This window comes from Cuculus canorus, chromosome 4 (assembly GCF_017976375.1).
Source record: "Cuculus canorus isolate bCucCan1 chromosome 4, bCucCan1.pri, whole genome shotgun sequence".
NCBI classification, from domain to species: Eukaryota; Metazoa; Chordata; class Aves; order Cuculiformes; family Cuculidae; genus Cuculus; species Cuculus canorus.
The window spans coordinates 25,344,676-25,364,215 of record NC_071404.1 but is presented as its reverse complement, the minus strand read 5'-3'; the positions used below and the strand labels follow the sequence as shown (position 1 = coordinate 25,364,215).

General features: G+C 38.5%; 1 protein-coding gene across 2 annotated transcripts in view; it reads left to right on the top strand.

The window, feature by feature from the left end:
* The window catches only part of SMIM14 (small integral membrane protein 14), a 54,900-nt gene that overhangs the window by 19,437 nt on the left and 15,923 nt on the right, over window positions 1-19,540 (top strand). For both annotated transcript variants that reach the window (XM_054065219.1, XM_054065217.1), the window contains exon 2: window positions 11,068-11,178. In XM_054065219.1, the coding sequence (XP_053921194.1) occupies window positions 11,104-11,178 (75 nt within the window). In that variant the 5' untranslated portion in view covers window positions 11,068-11,103. The remainder of the gene's footprint in view (window positions 1-11,067; window positions 11,179-19,540) is intronic.

Genomic DNA, 19,540 nt, shown 5'->3' with positions numbered 1-19,540 from the left:
TGATTAGGTGGCATCTGTCATCAAGCACCCCTATTTGAAAATACTAGATAAAGCTTTTATCAGAGAGCTCCGTGAAATATAGAAATGTTCTTATACATAAACTTTTCTTGAGCCATGGAGATTCTTGGGTGCTTCAGTTTTGAGTTCATGTTTGACATATTTCAAGGACAAAAGTGCCTAAAGGTGAAAAATACCTTTTTCTGTGGGAAAACTGCAGAGCCAAAGGTGAGATATATGTTGCAAACTAATTTAGCTGATCTCGTTAAACAGTACTGTAGATTTTCCTTGTGCAAATGAATGTAATAGATTTAAAAATCTGTTGCTAGTCGGTGCAGGGGAGGCTTGTGTAATTTGCATAGTGCTTCTCTTTTGATAATCTTAACTAGACTGTGAGTCTGATGAATTAGATGATAATTTTTCTCTGGTAAAAACTGGATCATCTTTTAGCTAAATATATGTAAATAACCAAGCCCAGAAACCCTGTTAATTGCTACAGATTCACTCTGGTATTAGTACTGATTAAAAAATATTATAATTGATAAGCTTCAAATTGATTACTGCAGCTATGTGGAAAACCTGATTCAGCTTCCATTGAAGTCAGACAGGCACCCACTAGCTTCAGATAAAATTTGATCTGGCCTAAAGGGGTTAGGAGTAGGGCTGCCAGGGAATAAAGCTGCTTTCATCTGAAAATTGAAAATCCTGCTATCTTTCTCAGCATGCTGCTACCCTGTTAAATCTGTTTGCACCGAGGCAACTTATTAGAAACATTTCATCCCTGGAGAAAAAAATAATTAAAATATTCCAAAGAATTCCAGTATAATTTTGTGTTTGTATGTGATTGGAGTAACATTAGGGGATAGTGTATTTTTACCGTTTTAAGGGTTCAGTAAGGATTTTATAATCTAAACAATTGTACTTTTAATAAATTAGTTTCAGAAAACTCCATAGCTCATGGTTTAGGGCTGTGCTTACTGGCTCACTATGGTGGAAAAATACATTTTTATTTGTTTTGAAACTGTACGTTTTTTTAAAGGCATGAATAAGAGAAATTTTTAATGTTTGTTTTTGCAAAGAGATGGAATGTCTAAACACTTCTGAATGATCAAACCTCCAAAAAGTTACCTCAAAATGACGAGTTATTGCAGGCTATCTGAGCTGTGGTGACTGCTGGGTGCTCACTGTTAGCTTAGGGGAGCTCTGAAGTGTCACAGCTTAGCTTTTTTCTCTTATGGACTAAGCAAAGTCCCGTTCACTCACAGTTCCCATGGGCTTAGAACCTGTACGGGGACCGTTGCCACAGTTCTGCTGCTGTGCAGTGGCTTTGTTACACTACAGTAATTTGCATATAAGTTCTGAGCCTCACTGGGTGAGCTTTGAAGTTGGATCCACTTTGAGCTCTCAAGTTGCTTTGGTACATTTAACCATAATCTTGATTCATAAATCTTGGAACAAGAGCAGAAATGTTTTATGGATAGGTTACATAGTTTGTTATAGGAACGCGTTCTTTTCATACTTGGTCACATACTTGGTCTTTTAAAATAAATGATTTGTTTTGTATCATGAAGCCTGAAAGTTGAGTGCAAAACACATCATGGGTGGGGGAACCAACGGCAAAGTCGGTTTCCCTGTTCTACTCCCATGGGGAGGCTGGTGCCAGATGCTCGCTTCCGCTGTTCTCCATCTGCAGGCAGTACCTTTATTATTTCTTCTCTGCAGATATCTACTCCCTGGAAGGCCAGCTTGTCTTTCCTGTGTAGCTGCTTATTCAGAATTAGGCTTGCCTACATTTTGCAACCCAGTCCTGTAACTGGACTGGCATGGTGTGGTGCAGCACGGGTGTCCCCTCAGTGCTGGTGCAGAAGTGCTCTTAGCAAGGGTTTCAGATTCATTGTGTGTTGCTCCCAGCAGCAGCGCATCACTTGTACAGCAGCAGGGGTGCTGAATTTAAGAGATTGGCAGTTGTTGCTGCAGAATGGGAAGAGGAATGTCTAGAAGCAGTGGGGTGGTTTGTAGTGCTGGAGACACTAACCAAAAGCAGGAGAGTCAGCAAATTTGCCTTGGAGCTCTACTTGTCATTTATGTGGAAAATGAGTGAATGAGAAGACAGAAGACAACAGGAGAGGGCTCCCAATTTGCTCTATAAGCTGGTTGAAATACGTTAGTAATTTTACTCTTTTGCATTAACTTATGTCAAGCAAAATTATTAAATAGCCATTAGTCACTCACTGCAATAGGATTTTGTTGTCCTACCATTGTCAGTCTCCTACACTAGATATAAATGTTAAAGTGAAGCTGAAGCACTTACTTAGCAGAAAAAAGATATTATTCTTGGATGATATTCTGTGTCATCGACATCTTCTCTTAATTAGTTTTCATGTTCCAAGAGTTGTCGTTCAGAAAAATATCATTATTTGAACAAAGGGATGACCAAATGCTGACAGCTGGAGTTTGGCAATAACGTTCTGTATCAAATATCAGTAAATGAATTCTGAAATAGCTGGACTGCTTTTTTTGGTCCATGACTGGATGTGCATAATTAGCTCCTTTTCAAGTGTTTTGCACAGAAGAAATGTTAAGCCACCTGCATCGGAATAAGTAAATAGTGTTTTTTAATCTTGTTGGGTCTTATTTAGCTCCCTTGGGGAATTCAGTTTTGATCACTGACATCAGCCTTACAGCCTTATAGCCAGAAATTTCTCTCTCTCCTTACGTATTGAGGAGTGGCCATGAAAAGAAAGATGGGGAACAGTACTGGAACAGTGAAGGGTTTTGATGTGTGACTTCTTGCCCTCTGAGACTTGTACTTAACGCTGACAAGCCTTAATTAAACAGAAAGTAACATCTATGTTGTCTGCTGTGTTTCCGTGATATACACTCTGTGTTGAACTTGTGCACTTCAGCATTACCTGTAATCTTGGTTAGCCTCGTCTACAAACAATAAGTTTCCTACCAGCTTCATGCTGGCTTCTGGCACCCTTTAAAGTGATGTGAGCTTTTTCACACACTTCAGTGAGAGAAGACTTGTGATGCTTGGCTGTGGTAGGCTTTTGACCGTAAATTATGTCTTTTAAGTTCTTATGCTCTGGCTCCTGTTTCACTGCTCTAGCGCTGCTGGCAGAGGCACCACTGAATTTCCTGACCCACTCAGAGCAAGTCCAAATGTCCACATTGGCGTGAAAATGCTAATTGCCCAGGAATGCTCACACTGTTGGGGTGGTCACGCAATGACAGACTTGTGCTGTGGGATCAAGGGATGTACCAGTGCTCTAGTCATCTTGTGAGACCATCAGAAAAAACATCAGGAAGATCCTTAGTACACATTTGTCAGTTCTGAGCCAGTCCCTGCTCAAAATCTTCTTCCTTCATTTTGTTATGTCAGTGTAGTATCCTTCAGTGGCTGGCTCAGCACTTCTTAGTTTCTTTGGGTTTGCTCCTATTTTTAAGGAGTTGTTTTGTATTAAATTAGAATTTGTAAGAAGCACCAGATGGATGACACTGGAAAATTAATTAATAATTTACTTAGCAAATGACTTGCAAGTTGGTGGCAAAGTTACCCCTTGAGCAGGATGTGGCACATTCTCTTCTACTGGTCTTGATGTCTCTGAAACCAACAAGAGAAGCACCAGTTGCATACATCTTATGCATGGTTAAGCACTGACTTTTCTACAAGGAAAGGAACTGGCTTAGCTTAATCTGCATTGAAAAGTTCATCTTGGATCTTGTTAATTACCCTGAGAAAATTTGCAGTGCAAAAATACATTTGCCAACTCATTAGGCTACAGCTGGAAGTCCAGGGAGACGTGCTGATGCTTTCATATACAAATTCAGCTGCCTTTTCCCCCTCTCTCCCCTGGAATTATAAGGAAAGAGAGTGAAGAGGGTTGCTTTATACTCTGAAAGTGTTGCTCTGTCTAGGAACCCTCTTTGAGTGTTCTATCAGCTATCAAAATCATTACAGCTCTTTTCCCAAGTAAAGCTAAATGGATGATCTGAACTGGGACAATTAGTTGGAGAAAGCTGTAATTGGAGCCACACTTTACTGTGGCAGCACTCCTCCTGGCAGGACCCACATTTATGTCTTGCTGATTTTGCTTTTGCTGCCCAGTCAGCCAGTTGGTTTTCTTTTGTCCTGAAAACTCAATTTAATGCCCAGGAGGAGGTCTAGTAGAAAAAGATCATCAGTAGTCCTCTAGAGATCTGTGACTTTACAGAACCACTGGATCCTCGTCCACTGAAGACGATGGAAGTGCTGGTATTTGTTTCAGAAAAGCAGGATGGAGCTGTAAGTGTGTGAGAGATGACAGGAGGGAGCTTAGCTTGCATTGTTAATACAAGGGATTAAAAATTACCATTATAAAAAAAGCGAAGTATAATGTTGCAGTGTTTCAAACTTAAGTTTTGTGAGAGAATATTTACTTGAACTTTCTAAATTAGAATAATGGAGAGCAGATCTGTGGCATGTTTTAATTAGTATCAATTTGTATACAGGATTCTTCTTTACAGAATCTATTTTTAGCCTTGTTTGAACAGAGGAAGTTGCTTTGTAAAGGAAGTTTCCTTAAAATGTCTCAAGCTTATTTTTGCCAATTCTGTAACACCAACAATTTAAAACTCTTGAATAAGAAATGGAGACCACCTCCACTGCATACTATGCCAGCCCCATGGCTTCTGGATTAATTTAGATTTAGTGTGCTGTCCTTCCGTATTGCCTCAGGATCACACATCCATTAACTTCTGGCAGAAAAGGATTTATTTATTTTAAAGTACTGCTTATTTTTTTCTCTCTGATTTCTCCCTGTTTCTTTAGTTCCTTTTGTGATGCTTCTTCCCTATTCAACAGCAAACACTTTTGTTTTCTTACACTGTCCTGTAGTTATATCCTGTGTTTAGGTATTCTGTTCCTTTGCTTTTTTAATGTCTCTGTTATCATTTCTGCCTTGTTCTTCCTTTATATTGCACTTGTGATAAGAAATGTGCTGCCTTTGTGGTAGCAGCGATTGAAAATACCAGAAATTTCACCAAGGTCTTCGCAGGTGAAATCAGCCAGTCCTATCTACAAATATCTCTGGTTTGTTTGTGGTTTTTTTTAAGAGAGAAACTCCAAATACATGCATATTGTTTTTCCCCTCTATGCTCTAACCCAATCTGAAGAGAAACTTGATGCAGAAATCAATTCCCTGGCCCGTTTTACTCACAAAGTTTAGCTGTAAAACTGAAATAATAAGAAGTTAAATAACAGAAGTGGTGAGTTGGATGTGAATAGTTCATAAAAGACTAACAAATACTTGGGATTCTGTGGGAGAGCGGGTGTGCGTGAAGTGCAAATATTTTAGAAGATGGAAATCAACAGGAAAATGCCTTATGTAACAGATACAGAAGATTCTGAGTTTGGCTGGGATTCGCTGGATTTGAATTTTCAGGTTCCTTTTGGTTGGTCACTAGTAAGCAATATTGCCCTATTGAAGATGTCTTTATCTATTATTTTGCTGTATACCTAATTGACGTTGAATTGTACTTTGTGTGACTAGGCAGGGTTTAGTGAGTCTAGTCCCTAGAAAAGGAGCGGTTATAAACAGATTTTGGACTAACCAGTTGTGCCAGAGGCATTTTGAAGTGCCCAGTAATGAGTCAGCTGAAGTACCAGTTGTTCCTGGAGCACTGATGGTGTCCAGGGGAACAGAGTGACCGAGGAGGAGGAGAAAGAGTCCCATAAAAGCAAATTGTGCCCCTTGAGTTAATGGGTGCTGTGGTTGCACAACCCCAGTACTTGGTGGTTTCTCTGAGACAGGACTTAATGTGCAGAATTGCAAGGGTGTTATACTACACGAGGCAAATGTAGAGAATGTTTTAGATGCTGAAAGAGGCTTTTTGGAGGTCATCTGGATATGTGTATGATGGTAAAGAAACATGCATGCTGTGAAGAAAATAAGCATAGAAAGGGTCAGATATTGCAATAAATTATGGATGCTAAGATGGCTTAGGTACAGGTAAAAAGGTAAGAGCACAAATCCTTTTCATGGAAACGCGAATCCTTTAGGAGATCATGGAAGAGCATAGGAGAGAGGGTTTCTGTCTCTTGATATTAAGATAAAAGTGAACATTTTATCTTTGGGGCAGTGAATTGTTCATGCTTTTGCTATTTTACCCCCTTATAATTTTTCAGAATGCCTGCAGAGGCATAAAAAATGATTTTTTAAAATTATATACATATTTTCATTTGTTCTGCCACACTTCTTTCAAACTGAACTCAGAAGCAAAATTAACTTTATAGCTTGTTAGAGTTATTTGACAATTGTGCTTTGAGTTAGTGCAGTTAGGTGAAAAATGGTAATGAGGAGCTGAACAGGGTTTTGCTTCTCTTTTAAAGTAATGTGGAAAGATTCTGTAATTTGTCTGCTGTACTATGAGGTATTCTCCCTCTCCCTCGACCCCCGCTTCCCCCCCCCCCCCCCCGTATTTCTTACCCTCAGTCTTAAAGAAAACAACAACTCAGCAAAAGTAGTTTTTACTGGAGGAAATCTTCAGCCATTGCATGTGTTGTGTATTTGATAGTCTACATTTTAAACGTGCCTGGATCCAGGAAAGACAACGGTTAATGGACTTAGAGTTTTGATGCTGAAGAAGCCAGGTTTAGTCTCTGATAAATCTGCACTAACTCCAATTTATGTATCCTATGGAGTAAGTGGGGGTTTGAATACTGGAATTATAAATATTTTTACACATTCCTTTATACCAAGGAGTGGAGATCACCAGTATGTGCACTTTGACAGTCTTGCTAATCAGCATTGTGTTGGGAGTCATGTTGGAGGGCATCCAGCGCATGGAAAATTGACAAAACTTTTTGTTTGCCTCCATGCTAGAAAGGAATTCAGTTTTGTAATGGTTAGGGTGGAGGGAGGCAGAGTATAATTTCTGTCTCCCAGAGCTCACCAGATACATGCTGTTTACTCAGGAGAGGTGTTGCTGAATTGGGAAATATTGTATAATCGTTGCAGTAGTTTAAAATGCATAAGCATCTCCAGGTACAAAAAAGCCCAATCAAACTGTAGCCATAATGATTGCTTTTTTTGATAGTAGGGTTTTTAAAATATAATACATAGCTGCAGGGCTGGGATTGGGGAAGATAATAGAAGAAGAAACAATTTGCAATAATTATTATAACTGAGAATGCTTTTTTTAAATCATGAGAGACTAGAAGTATTTTTCAATATGTCTTAATTGCCTACAATTTCAAATGGATGCTCAAGTCAAAAGGTAATGATGGGCTTTTATTTCTGTCTTAAATCATCAGAGACCATCCTCCACTTTACTCCTGAATTATGGTATTTCTGGCTCTGACTACCGTATTTTAATTTCAGTAGTACTGTTTATGATTGCCTCTGTGTGTCTCTTTACACTGAAAAGGTCATATTGTATCTTTGATAGTACATCATATTTGTCCCTGTTTAATAATTCTCTCCTTTATTTTGCTCTCTATTAGTTTGCTTAGTCTAGGGGCTGTCATATATACCTTCTCAGCTGTTATCAGTGAGAGCTTTGGCATATTTACCAAATGTACCTTCCAGCTGTTTGTAAACCCTGTGAATTAAGTACTGTGCTAGCAGTAATATGGCCAAACAGAAATACAGTAATTTTAAGTAGAGTGAAAGTAACTCACTCTGTCAGAGTACTTGCAGGTATTTGATATTGTAGCCTTACCAGTTGCTGTGTTCTTACTAGTTACGCTATAAATTCCAAGAATAACAAAATAAATTAACAGTAAAACATACAGAAAAATAAGTTAAATAAAATAAAACTGCAAGGTTGTTTTACTTTCTCCAGGTCATGAGGGAAAGAACAAAGCACATCCTCCCATTTTCTGTGATAGATTGTATGTAAAGAACTGTATTTGCAAAAGGTGGAGAGCTGGTGTGACTCTCAGCCAAGAGGTCAGATCTGGGCAGAAAAGTTAGCTGCTGACGTGAGATCAGGCAATTGCGAGTACCGGGAGGCAAGCAGGAAGCACAGTGAAATTCTGGAACAGGATTTTGATATGAACAGGCTGCCTAAAAGCACACAGTGGAGCCAAGGAATCCTCTGTGATATATAAAAATGCTGGTCTCTTATTACCAAATCTTAAGCAGGGGCACGAAACATTAATAACCTTAAAGGTCTGATTAGAGAGCTTAGTTCAGATTTAGTAGTTCATGAATTCAAATTGTGTTACAAATAATACAGTTACTGAGCCAAGTATGTTTTAATGAGGAATACAGTCATGACTGTGTCGTTTTACAAGTGAAAATCATACAGTATAGAGGAGTTCTCTTTTGTTTATAACTGGTCAGCCGCATTTAAAAACTCTTTCCTCCAGTTCCCAGCAAAAAAATAATTGCGTAAAGGGGAGTTAGTTACCTGGTTTTGATTCGTTTTTTTTTATGTAATGAAATGGTCCAAGTTTAGCATCTTTATTGGGGAAAACCTAATGCTGTTCCCAAAATAGATGGTCTTTGTTCAGTCCTTCGCTGATAAAAAAGCCTGTTTATAGGCTTGGAGGACAGAAAGATAAAGGATTATTCCTTTCAGCATCACATAAGTGTGAGAAAGCTTGTAAGGGATCTTCTGCTGAAAGCCTGTACGATATTTTACTTGGTGACGTGTTCTGCTTTATTTTAGCTCATTAAGGTAATTTGTCATGTACAATTCTCATACCTTGGCATAAATTCCTTCTAGCACACCTCCACTTAAATTTTTGTTATATGACAGATTAATTTTTCCCATGTATTGTTTGATCTTTTTCAGTTGTATGCTCTACAAGGAACATTAGCCTGGTTTCATTGATGATGACTCTTATCTGATATTTTCATTTCTTGTGGTCATATATAAGCACTTTTTTTTTTAATTTCTGTGACATTATGATGTTTTACTGACTCCTCAGTTCTTTCAAGTTACAGTTAAATATTGTTTTCTAACGTCACTGGTTAAAGTACCTTGTTTTGGATGTTAGCTTTATGTCCAGAGAAACCTACTTAGCAACCAGTGCTTTTACCTGTTCCTTGTGCTAAGATAGTTTTTGAAAGACTCTTCGGGTGGACATGGCATATCATCCAGGGAGCTTATGAAGTTAAAAAAATTCCTCTATTGCCGAGTACGGTTCTAGTGGTTCTGATATAATTTCATGAAAGTTTGTATAGTAGCTTAATAATTAACTCTCAGAAAGAATCATTAGATCATCTACTGTGATTTCCTGTATATTGGAAAACAATATATGTAAACTTGGGTGCTTCTGTGCTTTGCTCAGTAACCTGTGTTTGGCTGAAGCACCCTGTATGCACTGAGAGGTGGAAAATCCACCCTTTCTTTGGCATTTTATTGCACTGATCAGTTACTGTAATGGTAAAAATGTATGCCTTCCTTCTCTTTTGAATTTGACTGATGACAGCTCCAATCAGTGGTTCTTGATCACCCCTTCATTGAAGAACTTCTCAATGCTTAGGTTTATTTTTCTATGGAAGGGTACTTGTACGCTTCATAATCAGGTCCTCTGTTGGTCTTCTCAGAACATTGCCTGATTACTGTCTCTTAGTGTCCAGGCAAAAAACCTTTCCTCCATCCCTTCAACACTTTATTTTCCTTCTTTTCAGTATTTTTTTTAAAAAGTGGACACCGTAGCAGGTTAAGGGCACTGATGTTCAGGCTCCTTAATGAAGATACAAATACCCCTTACCTTTTTTTACTGTCTGTCTCTCTCCACCATGGCAGAGAGTAATACAGAGGAGTGGTAGGTGTTGACAGAGGAAGGACTTCTGAAATGCATTTTCTTTTTTTCCCCACCTTTTTCTTTCCTTAAGAGGGAAAAACTGTTGTGGTGATACATACACTCTGTTGAATGAAGATAGAGGAATAACCCCTATGGTTATACAATTTCTCCACGTAAGTTAAAACATGAAATGCTTATGTGTGATCAAGGCTGTAAGTTTTTATAGTTGATGACTATAGAGCACATATGTTGATCCAGCATACCCATATCAAATGGCTGGCACCTTCCTAAACTACTTGTTTTAGGAAATTGAGAGGTTGTATCTGCTCTATGCTGCTGCATTTATTAAGCTTGGCCTGTATCTCGCATTAGGGCCCCAATGTGTGCCACAAAAACACAATCTGAACCTAACTTTACTTGTGCCAGGTTAAGAAAAATATTTTGGTAGTATCATTATGCAGAACTGATCTAATACATCGTTAACAGTCTTCATTCAAGAGAAATCAATCTCCGATTTGACTGCAAGGATAGAAGTGCCTTGCAGTCTGCTACACATTTGGACCATCAATTAAGTTGCTCAGAAATCTACTGCTAAATAGTAAAAATATGCTTGTATACACTTGATGTGCCTAGTGTAAGTGGTTTCAGCAGGTGAATAACCTAGAATTGATTCCCCACTGTGTCCATTACAGCTTCTTTGAACTTGCTGTATTGTTAAGTGAATGACCTATTTCTTTGATCTAAAATTAGTGTGTATAGCTCCATTTTTAAAGTGTTTTCAAGTACATCCACTTTTGCACCCCTACTGCTTGCTTTCATTATGCAATGAAGATGATTGTTTCTCCCTTCAGCAAAGAACTTACCAAGTTTTGCATTATTTTTCTGTACATTGATCCAGAGGGAGAATGCCACTGGTTTGTTAGAGTCTAGGAGTACAAGTTCCCCTGACTTTTCAAATTGTATCGGTACACTTAAGAGTCCCACTATTCAGATTAGAGACCCTAATTTAATCTTTGTGGTTCTTGTTTGTTAGGATGTATTTCATTGTGGTACGTGGGAAAATCCAGGGGAGAGACAGAAACTCTTGCAGAAAAAAATATTTGGCTCTTTAAGGAAGCCCACGTGAGACACTGCTTTCAGCAACATCAAAATGTAACTGCACATACCAGACTTCTTCACTCATGCTGCCAAAGGAATAATGGGATTACCCTGCTTTGTTTTGCTTTTTCACCCTGGCATTAAATGAACTGAAACTTGATGTGTGAGTCTCTGGAAAATAAGGTCAACTGAAAAAGAGTTCATTGTCCTTTTATTCTTATTGCTCTTAGGTGTTCACAGACAAGTTCAGGTTTATCCAGGGAACCATGGCAGAAGGTGGATTTGATCCTTGTGAATGCATTTGCTCGCATGAACATGCAATGAGAAGGCTGATTAATCTGGTAAGGATAACATGAGGATATTTGGAAGGGTGGTTATTCAGACATTACTTCAGCTCTTGCAGATTTGCAGTTGCTGATGCTTTTGATTCTGCTTATTCAGTTGCTTATACATTTCAAATCTGTATATCTGACTTTCTGATGAGCTTTTGAATACAAATACAAAAGATAGCTTTCTGTTTATTTCCAGGGCTGCATTTCAACAGCATTAATAGTGTTTCTTGAAATGTTTCTTTATTATCCTTTTTTAGTCTGCATAAACCCAAGGAAACTACCCTGCAAACTCTTCCACTTCAAGGTGGTACCATACATATGAAGTTCCATGTACTCATATTGCAAGATAACAATGTCTAAATTTTAAAACTAACCTTTAAAAACTTAATCCAGCAATTCTGAGTTTTGAGTCCTGTTTCTTGCTGTGTCCTTGGTATGGTTGAGCAACTTCAAGCAAATTAATTTACATTGCTGTAACCGTGACCTGTAAAATAGTAATGATTCTCTGCTGATTCTTTGTATGGAACTTAGTTCACTGTCCATTGAAGAAAAAGGCTACAAAGTGTTAGTTTTTGTTGTTTGTTTGTTTGTTTTGGTTCGTGGGGTTTTTCTGTTTGTTTGTTTGTTTTAAAGTATATATATGTTTAAGATAAAACTAACAATTGTAACCTGTGAGTTACAATTAGGTAGACTTTATTATAATGCTAATTTAGTTAAACTATTTTTTAAGATCCCATAATACATCATCTTTGCTGGATGTACTTTTCCTTGTTGATTTTTATGAATTTGTTTTTATTTTATTTTCTTTCGTAGAGCCTACATTAATGCCTTTTTAAGTTACTGAGTACATCAGCTGCTCAAGGCAGTATCTGTGAAAAGCATTCACTCTATAATCAGGCCCTTTTTCAAGAGGTTTCTTATTTTAGGAACTTACCAGGAAAATAGGCATCCACTAGCCTATAATTAGAGTAGAGCTAATGTGTAAGTCCCCAAAGAATGTATGGCTGGGAATAAGAAATTAATTTGTGTGCTTGTCCTTAAAATAAAACCACTTCCATGTGCATACATCCACAAAAGAACAAATCTGTTTTAAACAGCACTTTGCAAGAAGTATGTATAGCTTGTTCTTGCAAATGTGTGGGTTGCACTCATATAGCCCTGCTTCACCCTGAACATAAAATCCTGAGTGTCCACAATTTATTGGCCTTGGAGTGCGTTGTTGTGCTATATCATTTGGAGTGCCAAGAAAAGAACGTAAAGCCAAGTAGATGCCATACACGTGTGTGCTGTCATGGAGCCTGGCTGGCGCCATTCTCCAGAATGACTCTGCTTAGAGTCAGCAGAGTTCACACATGTCCGTAATGCAGCACTTCAGAACCTGTGCCACTGTGTTCTCACATTGTTCCCCTGGGCCTGTGCACACAGAATGCCTCCTCAAAAACACACAGGCCACACTGGGAGCCAAAATACCCTAGACTAGTGTCTCTCAGTGGGAGGGACACAACACTGGATGCAGGAGAAGACAAAATGATCTCCCACGAGGACAGAGGAAATGGCAAGCACTTGTTATCTCACAGGCCACAAGACCCTTGGACTAAGCATCAAAGCAGGAGTGCCCATGTAGTGCCCAGATTAATATTCTGAAATTACACCAGACAAATACAGCATGACGGCATAGCCAATTCCATGTGCTTTTTGGGCCTGATACAATTTCCTTTTGGTAGTTTCCAATTGTACTTTCCTGGTACTTATTGACTCGCTTTCTTATTGCTGAATGAACAGGAAACAGTATTTTTAGGGGGATGGAGGTACAAGGACTGAAAGGGATGTGTGCTGGTGTTAACAAAATTTTTCAGGGTGGAAGGGACTTCAGGAGATCATCTAGGCTGACCTCCTGCTCAAAGCAGGTTCAGCGGTGAATTCAGAACGGATCATTCAGGGCTTTTATTCCAGCCGAGTCTTGAAAACCTTCAGGGAGAGCAGCTCTGCAGCCACTTGGGGCAACCTGCTCTGGTGTTTGACAGTCCTTGTGGTAGAGAATTTTTTCCATGTACTGGTTTAGTTGAATGTATCATACCCTCTGCCATACAGTGCTGTGAAGAGCTTGTCTCTGTCCTCTCAGTAACCTCCTTGTAAGTTCTAGGGGGATGCTGTTGGATGTTGGTCGACCCAACCCCTTCTCTGAGCTGAAGAAGCCCAGCTCACTCAGCCTCTCCTTGCAGGGCAAGTGCTTCAGCCCATACTGACCCCTGCTGAATTCACTTCAGTCTGTGTAGGCGAGCTCAAGACTGGATGCAGTATTCCAGATACAGGTTTTAAGTGCTTTGTACAGGGGGAATAATCACATCCTTCAGTCTTCTTGCACACTGTTTAAAGGTCAGTGCTTCTGGTACAAGGTCATAGGAGATTGATGCTCCTGTGGAGAACAGTTGTCTCTTCTGTGGAGCCTATGTGTCAGGGCCCAGCCATCCTAGCTCATGCTTCCAAGTTAGAGGCACTATTTAAAAATAGTCTAACAATATTCCCTGCCACCCCTATATTGATGCTCATACATGTGTTCCTCTCAAAGAAGAGTTTTCCCTGTCCTTAACGTATTTGTGCCATATCCCATAGTTGTGTTGATCCTGGACCTTGAAGTGGTCATAAGTGCTGCACTTGCCTCTGAAACTTGTCAGATGCGAATCTGAACCAGTACAGTTCAGACTTTTGACCCCCATTCAGCATTTTTTATCTGTTCCCTTTTCGCTAGGAGATACAGACAGGTGATGGCACCAGTCAGCCAGTTCTCTTTATGTTGTGGTTGGAGGATTCTAGGCATAAACGATGTAGGTGAGTTGTGTCCAAAGTCAGATGAAGTGCCACAAAAGTCTGAGATTTTGTTCCGAGGCTGCTCCATGCAATTTAAGGTGGGTGCAAACAGATCGTCTGGAGAGACACTAATTCTTGCATTGTGAATGTGAACAGAGCACATCATGGGTGCATGCTCTTGGGCAATCACCAAGACCAGCCTAATAGCTTTACTGTGTAGATGCAGGAATGGACTTTATTGCTCAGTGTCCAGCTTCCAAAATGGTGATACCAGTTACAACTTGAAACTGTGTGGAGTAATCGGAAATACCCAGTTTCATCTCTCATAAAAATCAAACCAGATGCTCCTAAATACTTACAAGAGCAAATCACTAGCTAGGATAATCCAGAAGAATCTAGAAAGGAAAAGTCTCAAAAGTCTCAGCAGCTAGAATATCCTTAAGTAACCTGTTGCATGATTTTAGCAAAACAATTGGTAAACCTTCATTATTGCACCTAACTTTTATGCTTCAGTAAGAATTTCCTTTCTAAGGTGTGGTTTTGTCACTCCATCAGATAACATAAGCAAACAGGAATTTTAGTATTTCTTTTAAAAGGAACTCTTGGACATTGGTTCTTGAAGTTGCTGAATCCTGCAGGTTTCAATGGAGACTGGGTGTCCACTGCCTCTGAAAGCTGCGTCCTCAAAACCTTTACTCCAAAACCATTGTGATACAAGAAAGCTAAGCAATCTGTAGTTTTTCAGCTGATGAGGAAAAAAAAATATCCAAACGTGCTGTATATCCACAATCATTCCCTATATCTCCTTAATTGTTAATTCTTTTGTTGTATAAAACAAACCAGAGCACATTTGAATGTGCTTGGGAGTACTTGTCAGGATTTTGGAGCAAATTGTATAGAAAGGTGGATGTAATTATCTTCAGACTGAGCATTGTAAATCCAGAGGTTCGGAGTCAAGATGAAATTTAACAGAGTAACAATGTAATTATAAGAGAAGCCCAAGTGTGGAAATGTGCTTTTAGGATTCTTCAGTCCAGTAATGACATTGTGCAACTCCGCCTAACTGATGTAGACTTTAATAACTTGCATTTGGGTTAAAGTAAAATAATTTTTTTACAGAACAATTTGTTTATACCTGTATAGAATTACACTGATAAGAATTAAGGCTTCTGCTAATGAAGAAGGCATGATGTATTCTGTATATGACTATTGCATGTAGAGTGAAAAATACGTATTCAAATACACAGGATTTCTGTTAGAGTTAACTGTCTGGGAAATTCGAATGTTGCTGCTATGCCAAGGTCAAAAGGAGATAAAAAAGCGTGATTCTACAACCTGAAGTTCTCATTTGAATTCTAAATATGCTACTTTTACTTTCTAATTTAATTGGTGTATTTACCTTGGAAGTGCTTAGAAAATGTGTTTGGCATTCAAAGTAAAATTTGTGGATGAATACATTGTATTTTTTTATATATAGCATATATTTTAAATCTCCACTTAAAAAGGAGACAAGTAATCTTGTCATTACAATTAATACTTACATAATGAAAAAAGAAAAGCTACTGTCATTTAAACTCTTCTTTCTCTGCTATTAGCAACAACCATAGAAGATTACAGAAAGCTGTTTATATTAATACTAAGCTATGTGGCTTGATTATTTTTCTGTCCTTCATTTTGCTTGACCAAGCAGGAGTTTATTTTATTTTTTTTTCCTTATTAATTCATAATACCATGAAGATTTTATAGGCAGTGGGCTGTATATATCTAATGCATATATTTTTAAAAGATTTTTTTCAGCTTATTAGGCTAACTAGGGGAGATTGTTCGTGCCCACAGTTCTTAGAACTTACCTATGCATACCTAAATGGCACAGAATTCTCTTATGCTCTCTTATCTTCTATCATTTTCCTGAAATGGATTTTTCAGACTCTTCCTTGATGTCAAAATATGAAAATTTTGCTCATGGTAAACTTCTGTAGTATGGCTGCTGTAAATACTAAGCATGTATAACAATAGAAATCTCAAGTCTTTGGCTGTTAGTTCATAAATATCATTTCTAGTATGTAATACCCATGGCAACATCTGTTATGATTTGGCATTATTGTGTAACAATTTAACTGTTGTATGTTGGACTGGCTATTTACTCTATAGATATAGCAGATAACTGGGAACGTCCATAAGAGGAAGTAAGCATAGAATGAAAATATCACAAGACTGTCTATCCTCTGCAGATACGCAAGAGTTGTCAAAAGACAATGGCAGGTCTGTTAACTTGTATGACTCTATCTCCTGTTTGGTCTCCTCTATCTGCAGAAGTTATTTTGACAAGAAAAGCCAAAGTTCAAGAATGGAGAACAACAAACAACATCAAGTGCTTTAGTGGCGGGGGGAACTGTCAGACAAGAGGCCAGTTGTATGCAAGAGTCATGGGGAAGGACATTCTGTGGTATCCAGAGGAAATGGTTCCTGTCATAGTTGTGGCAGAAGATAGTGAATCTCTAGTTAAGAACGATGTTATATTTAAACCTTTCTATTTCCCTTTTTTTCACTTATTTTGTAAAATAAAAATCTAGTTGCACTATGTTGCTCCACTGGACTTCAATGATCTCTGAGTAAGCATGGCTAATCATGGAAAACCTTAGCCCAGGGCTCAGTTCAAGTCTGAAAACTAGGCTGAAAACACAGTGTATGTGGTAGCAAAGGATAATCATACATAGAGTGTCTTCCATGAAGCTTGAGGCCTGGGTATTACTACTTCGAGTAGTCAGAAATGTCAAAGCAGGCCCATAACACATGTAACTTTGTACGATGTAAATTTTTTTTTCCCCCTTCTGATAAAATATTATTTGCTTTACAGAGACTCTTGACTTCAGAATTCTCTCATACTAGTTTCTATGAAAATGAACAATATGCTCTTTAACCCCAAAAATTTCTCGTTCTGTAATACAGAAGGTCTCATTTTGATAAACTGCTGATGGTTCTGCTGTAGAGATTTGATGGCCTTACAAACCTCTGTGGGAATTATAACCTTGTGTTTTGTTCTTATGTAGCCAATTGCAAAGTAATGGCCCGTGTCTAGTTATGTTGTTGTAGCAGAAGGCTTGAATATCTAGAAAACTCTGAGGGCTACAAAGCCCTCATTCTTTATTTTAATCTCTTGTATTTTGACGTGTCACTAGATTCTTATGGCAAAAGTTGCAAATTCCTAAACTATTTCAACACAGCTGGTTCATACTCTCTTTTGTCAGCCAGGTTTCCACGTAATTCTCCTGGCCAGGTCATTTTAAAGTCTTACTGTTGTAAACCGGCACAATCTGAAATAGTATCCAGCATAGCCATGAATCTTGGCTGAGGAGACTTTGCAAACAGCACAGGATAAACACAGATGACTAAAATAGATGACTAGTTTGTGTGCTGCAAATGGCTGAAAAGCTCTCAAGATGTCAGCATTTCTAAGCCTGGCAACCAGCAAAAGTGAGTTACCTTACTGACATGGTCTACTGAAAGTTCGGTAGAACTATGCCTCATGCATTTGTGGTAATTTAAAGTGACCTTCTAAACACGGAGGTTGTCCGGGAGACTTCTTACACATTTCACAGCATTTGCCCTCTATTTTTTTTTTTTAAATAGCAATTGTTACTGCTTCTAGTCTATAGCCCTTCGTAGCCAGCTGTGCCAAGAATAGGAACTTGCATTTAGCTCTCATTTTCCTCCTTTTTTCCAGACCTATGCCTTCAATTCCCAATTTCCTGGTGTTCAAGCTGGTTCAAAAAGGATCTTTCCCAATGTCTGAACCGTAGGTTCCTCATTAGGACAAAGAAGCTATCATCCTTCTGAGATGCAGAGGAGAAGACGTGATGTACCTCTTCGGGCACTGGGCCAAAAGAATAAAAGAGTGGGTTGGTTGGAGTGGCAAGGTGCAAGCCTGTTCCCGAGAGCTCTTGGTCTGAATTCCATTTCCCTGCCTTCAGGGAGTGCCCCAGGTGCTGGTGTTGAACAGGTTAATGCCCCAAAACTGTATCATAGAATCCATGCACTGTTAATGATCTTTAACCTAGAAACTAGTTCTATATCAAGCAGTATAAATGGAGACTATTTTCTAGACAGATAAGTGGATATTTAATAAATAAAGCTGTGAAAAATGATGTCCACTCAGGTCTGTGTCCTGTGAAGGCGTTCGGTATCAGTACTTAATTGGAAGTTGAAGGTGCTTGTCATTCTTTGCATTTTCCATTCCTGAGCTCTGTGGTATGCTGGAAGCTGCTACTTCTTAAGCACTGTATGTGTGTATGTAGATATAGTTATGTAAAAATTTTGGTCATGCCTCATGACCATCTCAAAGCATGCATAGTAGGACAGTATTGCAAGCAGAAAATTATCCATTGAAAATTGTCACCTTGATATTCCAGAAGTAATTAATAGCTATAACCTATATTATGAATGGCTGAACTATATTTGATGGTTAGAGCTATGTTGTAGCCGTCTCATTTGAGGAAAAAAATTGTCCTTTTTCTCTCAGGCCACATGTGGATGTAATCAACACAGAGCAAACTACTTTTCTGTTTGAACTCCTAGTATTAAGCCTTTTCCTCAAGGCTGTGTATGTAGGAGTACCTTTTTTATTTGCTCATATGCATAATTTTGCAGAAGATACTCAAGTGTTTTATAAAAAAAATGTGTATTCTAGTTTTGTATTTTAGATATAAGTTTGACAGTGCCCTCTTGGTAGATCTGTGCATGGTGTTCATGAATGTTTTGAGATGCCTCTGTAGCCATACTACATAATATTCTCTCTAATGCATTTGTTGTCTAGTATTTTATGTAGTCAGGGGTGCTGTGATCTCCTTGTAACAATCCTGACTATCGCACTCCTTTCCCTGACTCTCCCTGTTCTGCTAATTCATTTTACTTTGCATTCACTAAACATAGGACATCAATGACATCCCAGGTCCTCAAGGCCAGCAAAATAATAAAATGAAATACCAATAAAAGCAATGCAGTTGTAGGAAAGTGTGGAAAAGGGGCATCTATGTGATGCCGAGGTGAAACAGCAATCATAGGAGAAATGAGGAAATAACGGGAAGAACGAGTTCTTGCCTGAATCGAGGTTCCTATTTGCACAGTGGTCCCTCTGACTTATCTGCTGCATCTTCCTCCATAAAATTTCATGTCTTTCAGTATGAAAGTTAATGTTCTCCCTTTGCCATAACTGGCTGACAGTTCTGGGCCTTAAAAGTTGGTTTGTAATCTAGTAATATTATTCTGAAAAGTACCAACCATCCTTCACTCTCATTTGCTATGGGAGAGAGCATTACTTGTCACAGGACTGAACTCTGTATTTTTATCACAGACTGTTGTTCTGTCCTTGTATGAGCAGTCATTTATTTTATTATAATTCTGCATTTTCCTATAGAAAATGTATGAGTTGTCCCTCTAAGAGAAGTTAATATAGTTTAAGAGAATTTAATTCCATCAGTATGCTCCTCTTTTCCCCTTATTTTTCTCTTCTTTCTCTTGGTCAGCTTGTAGCAGAATAGTGCATGTAGGTGTCATTTTTTTTTCG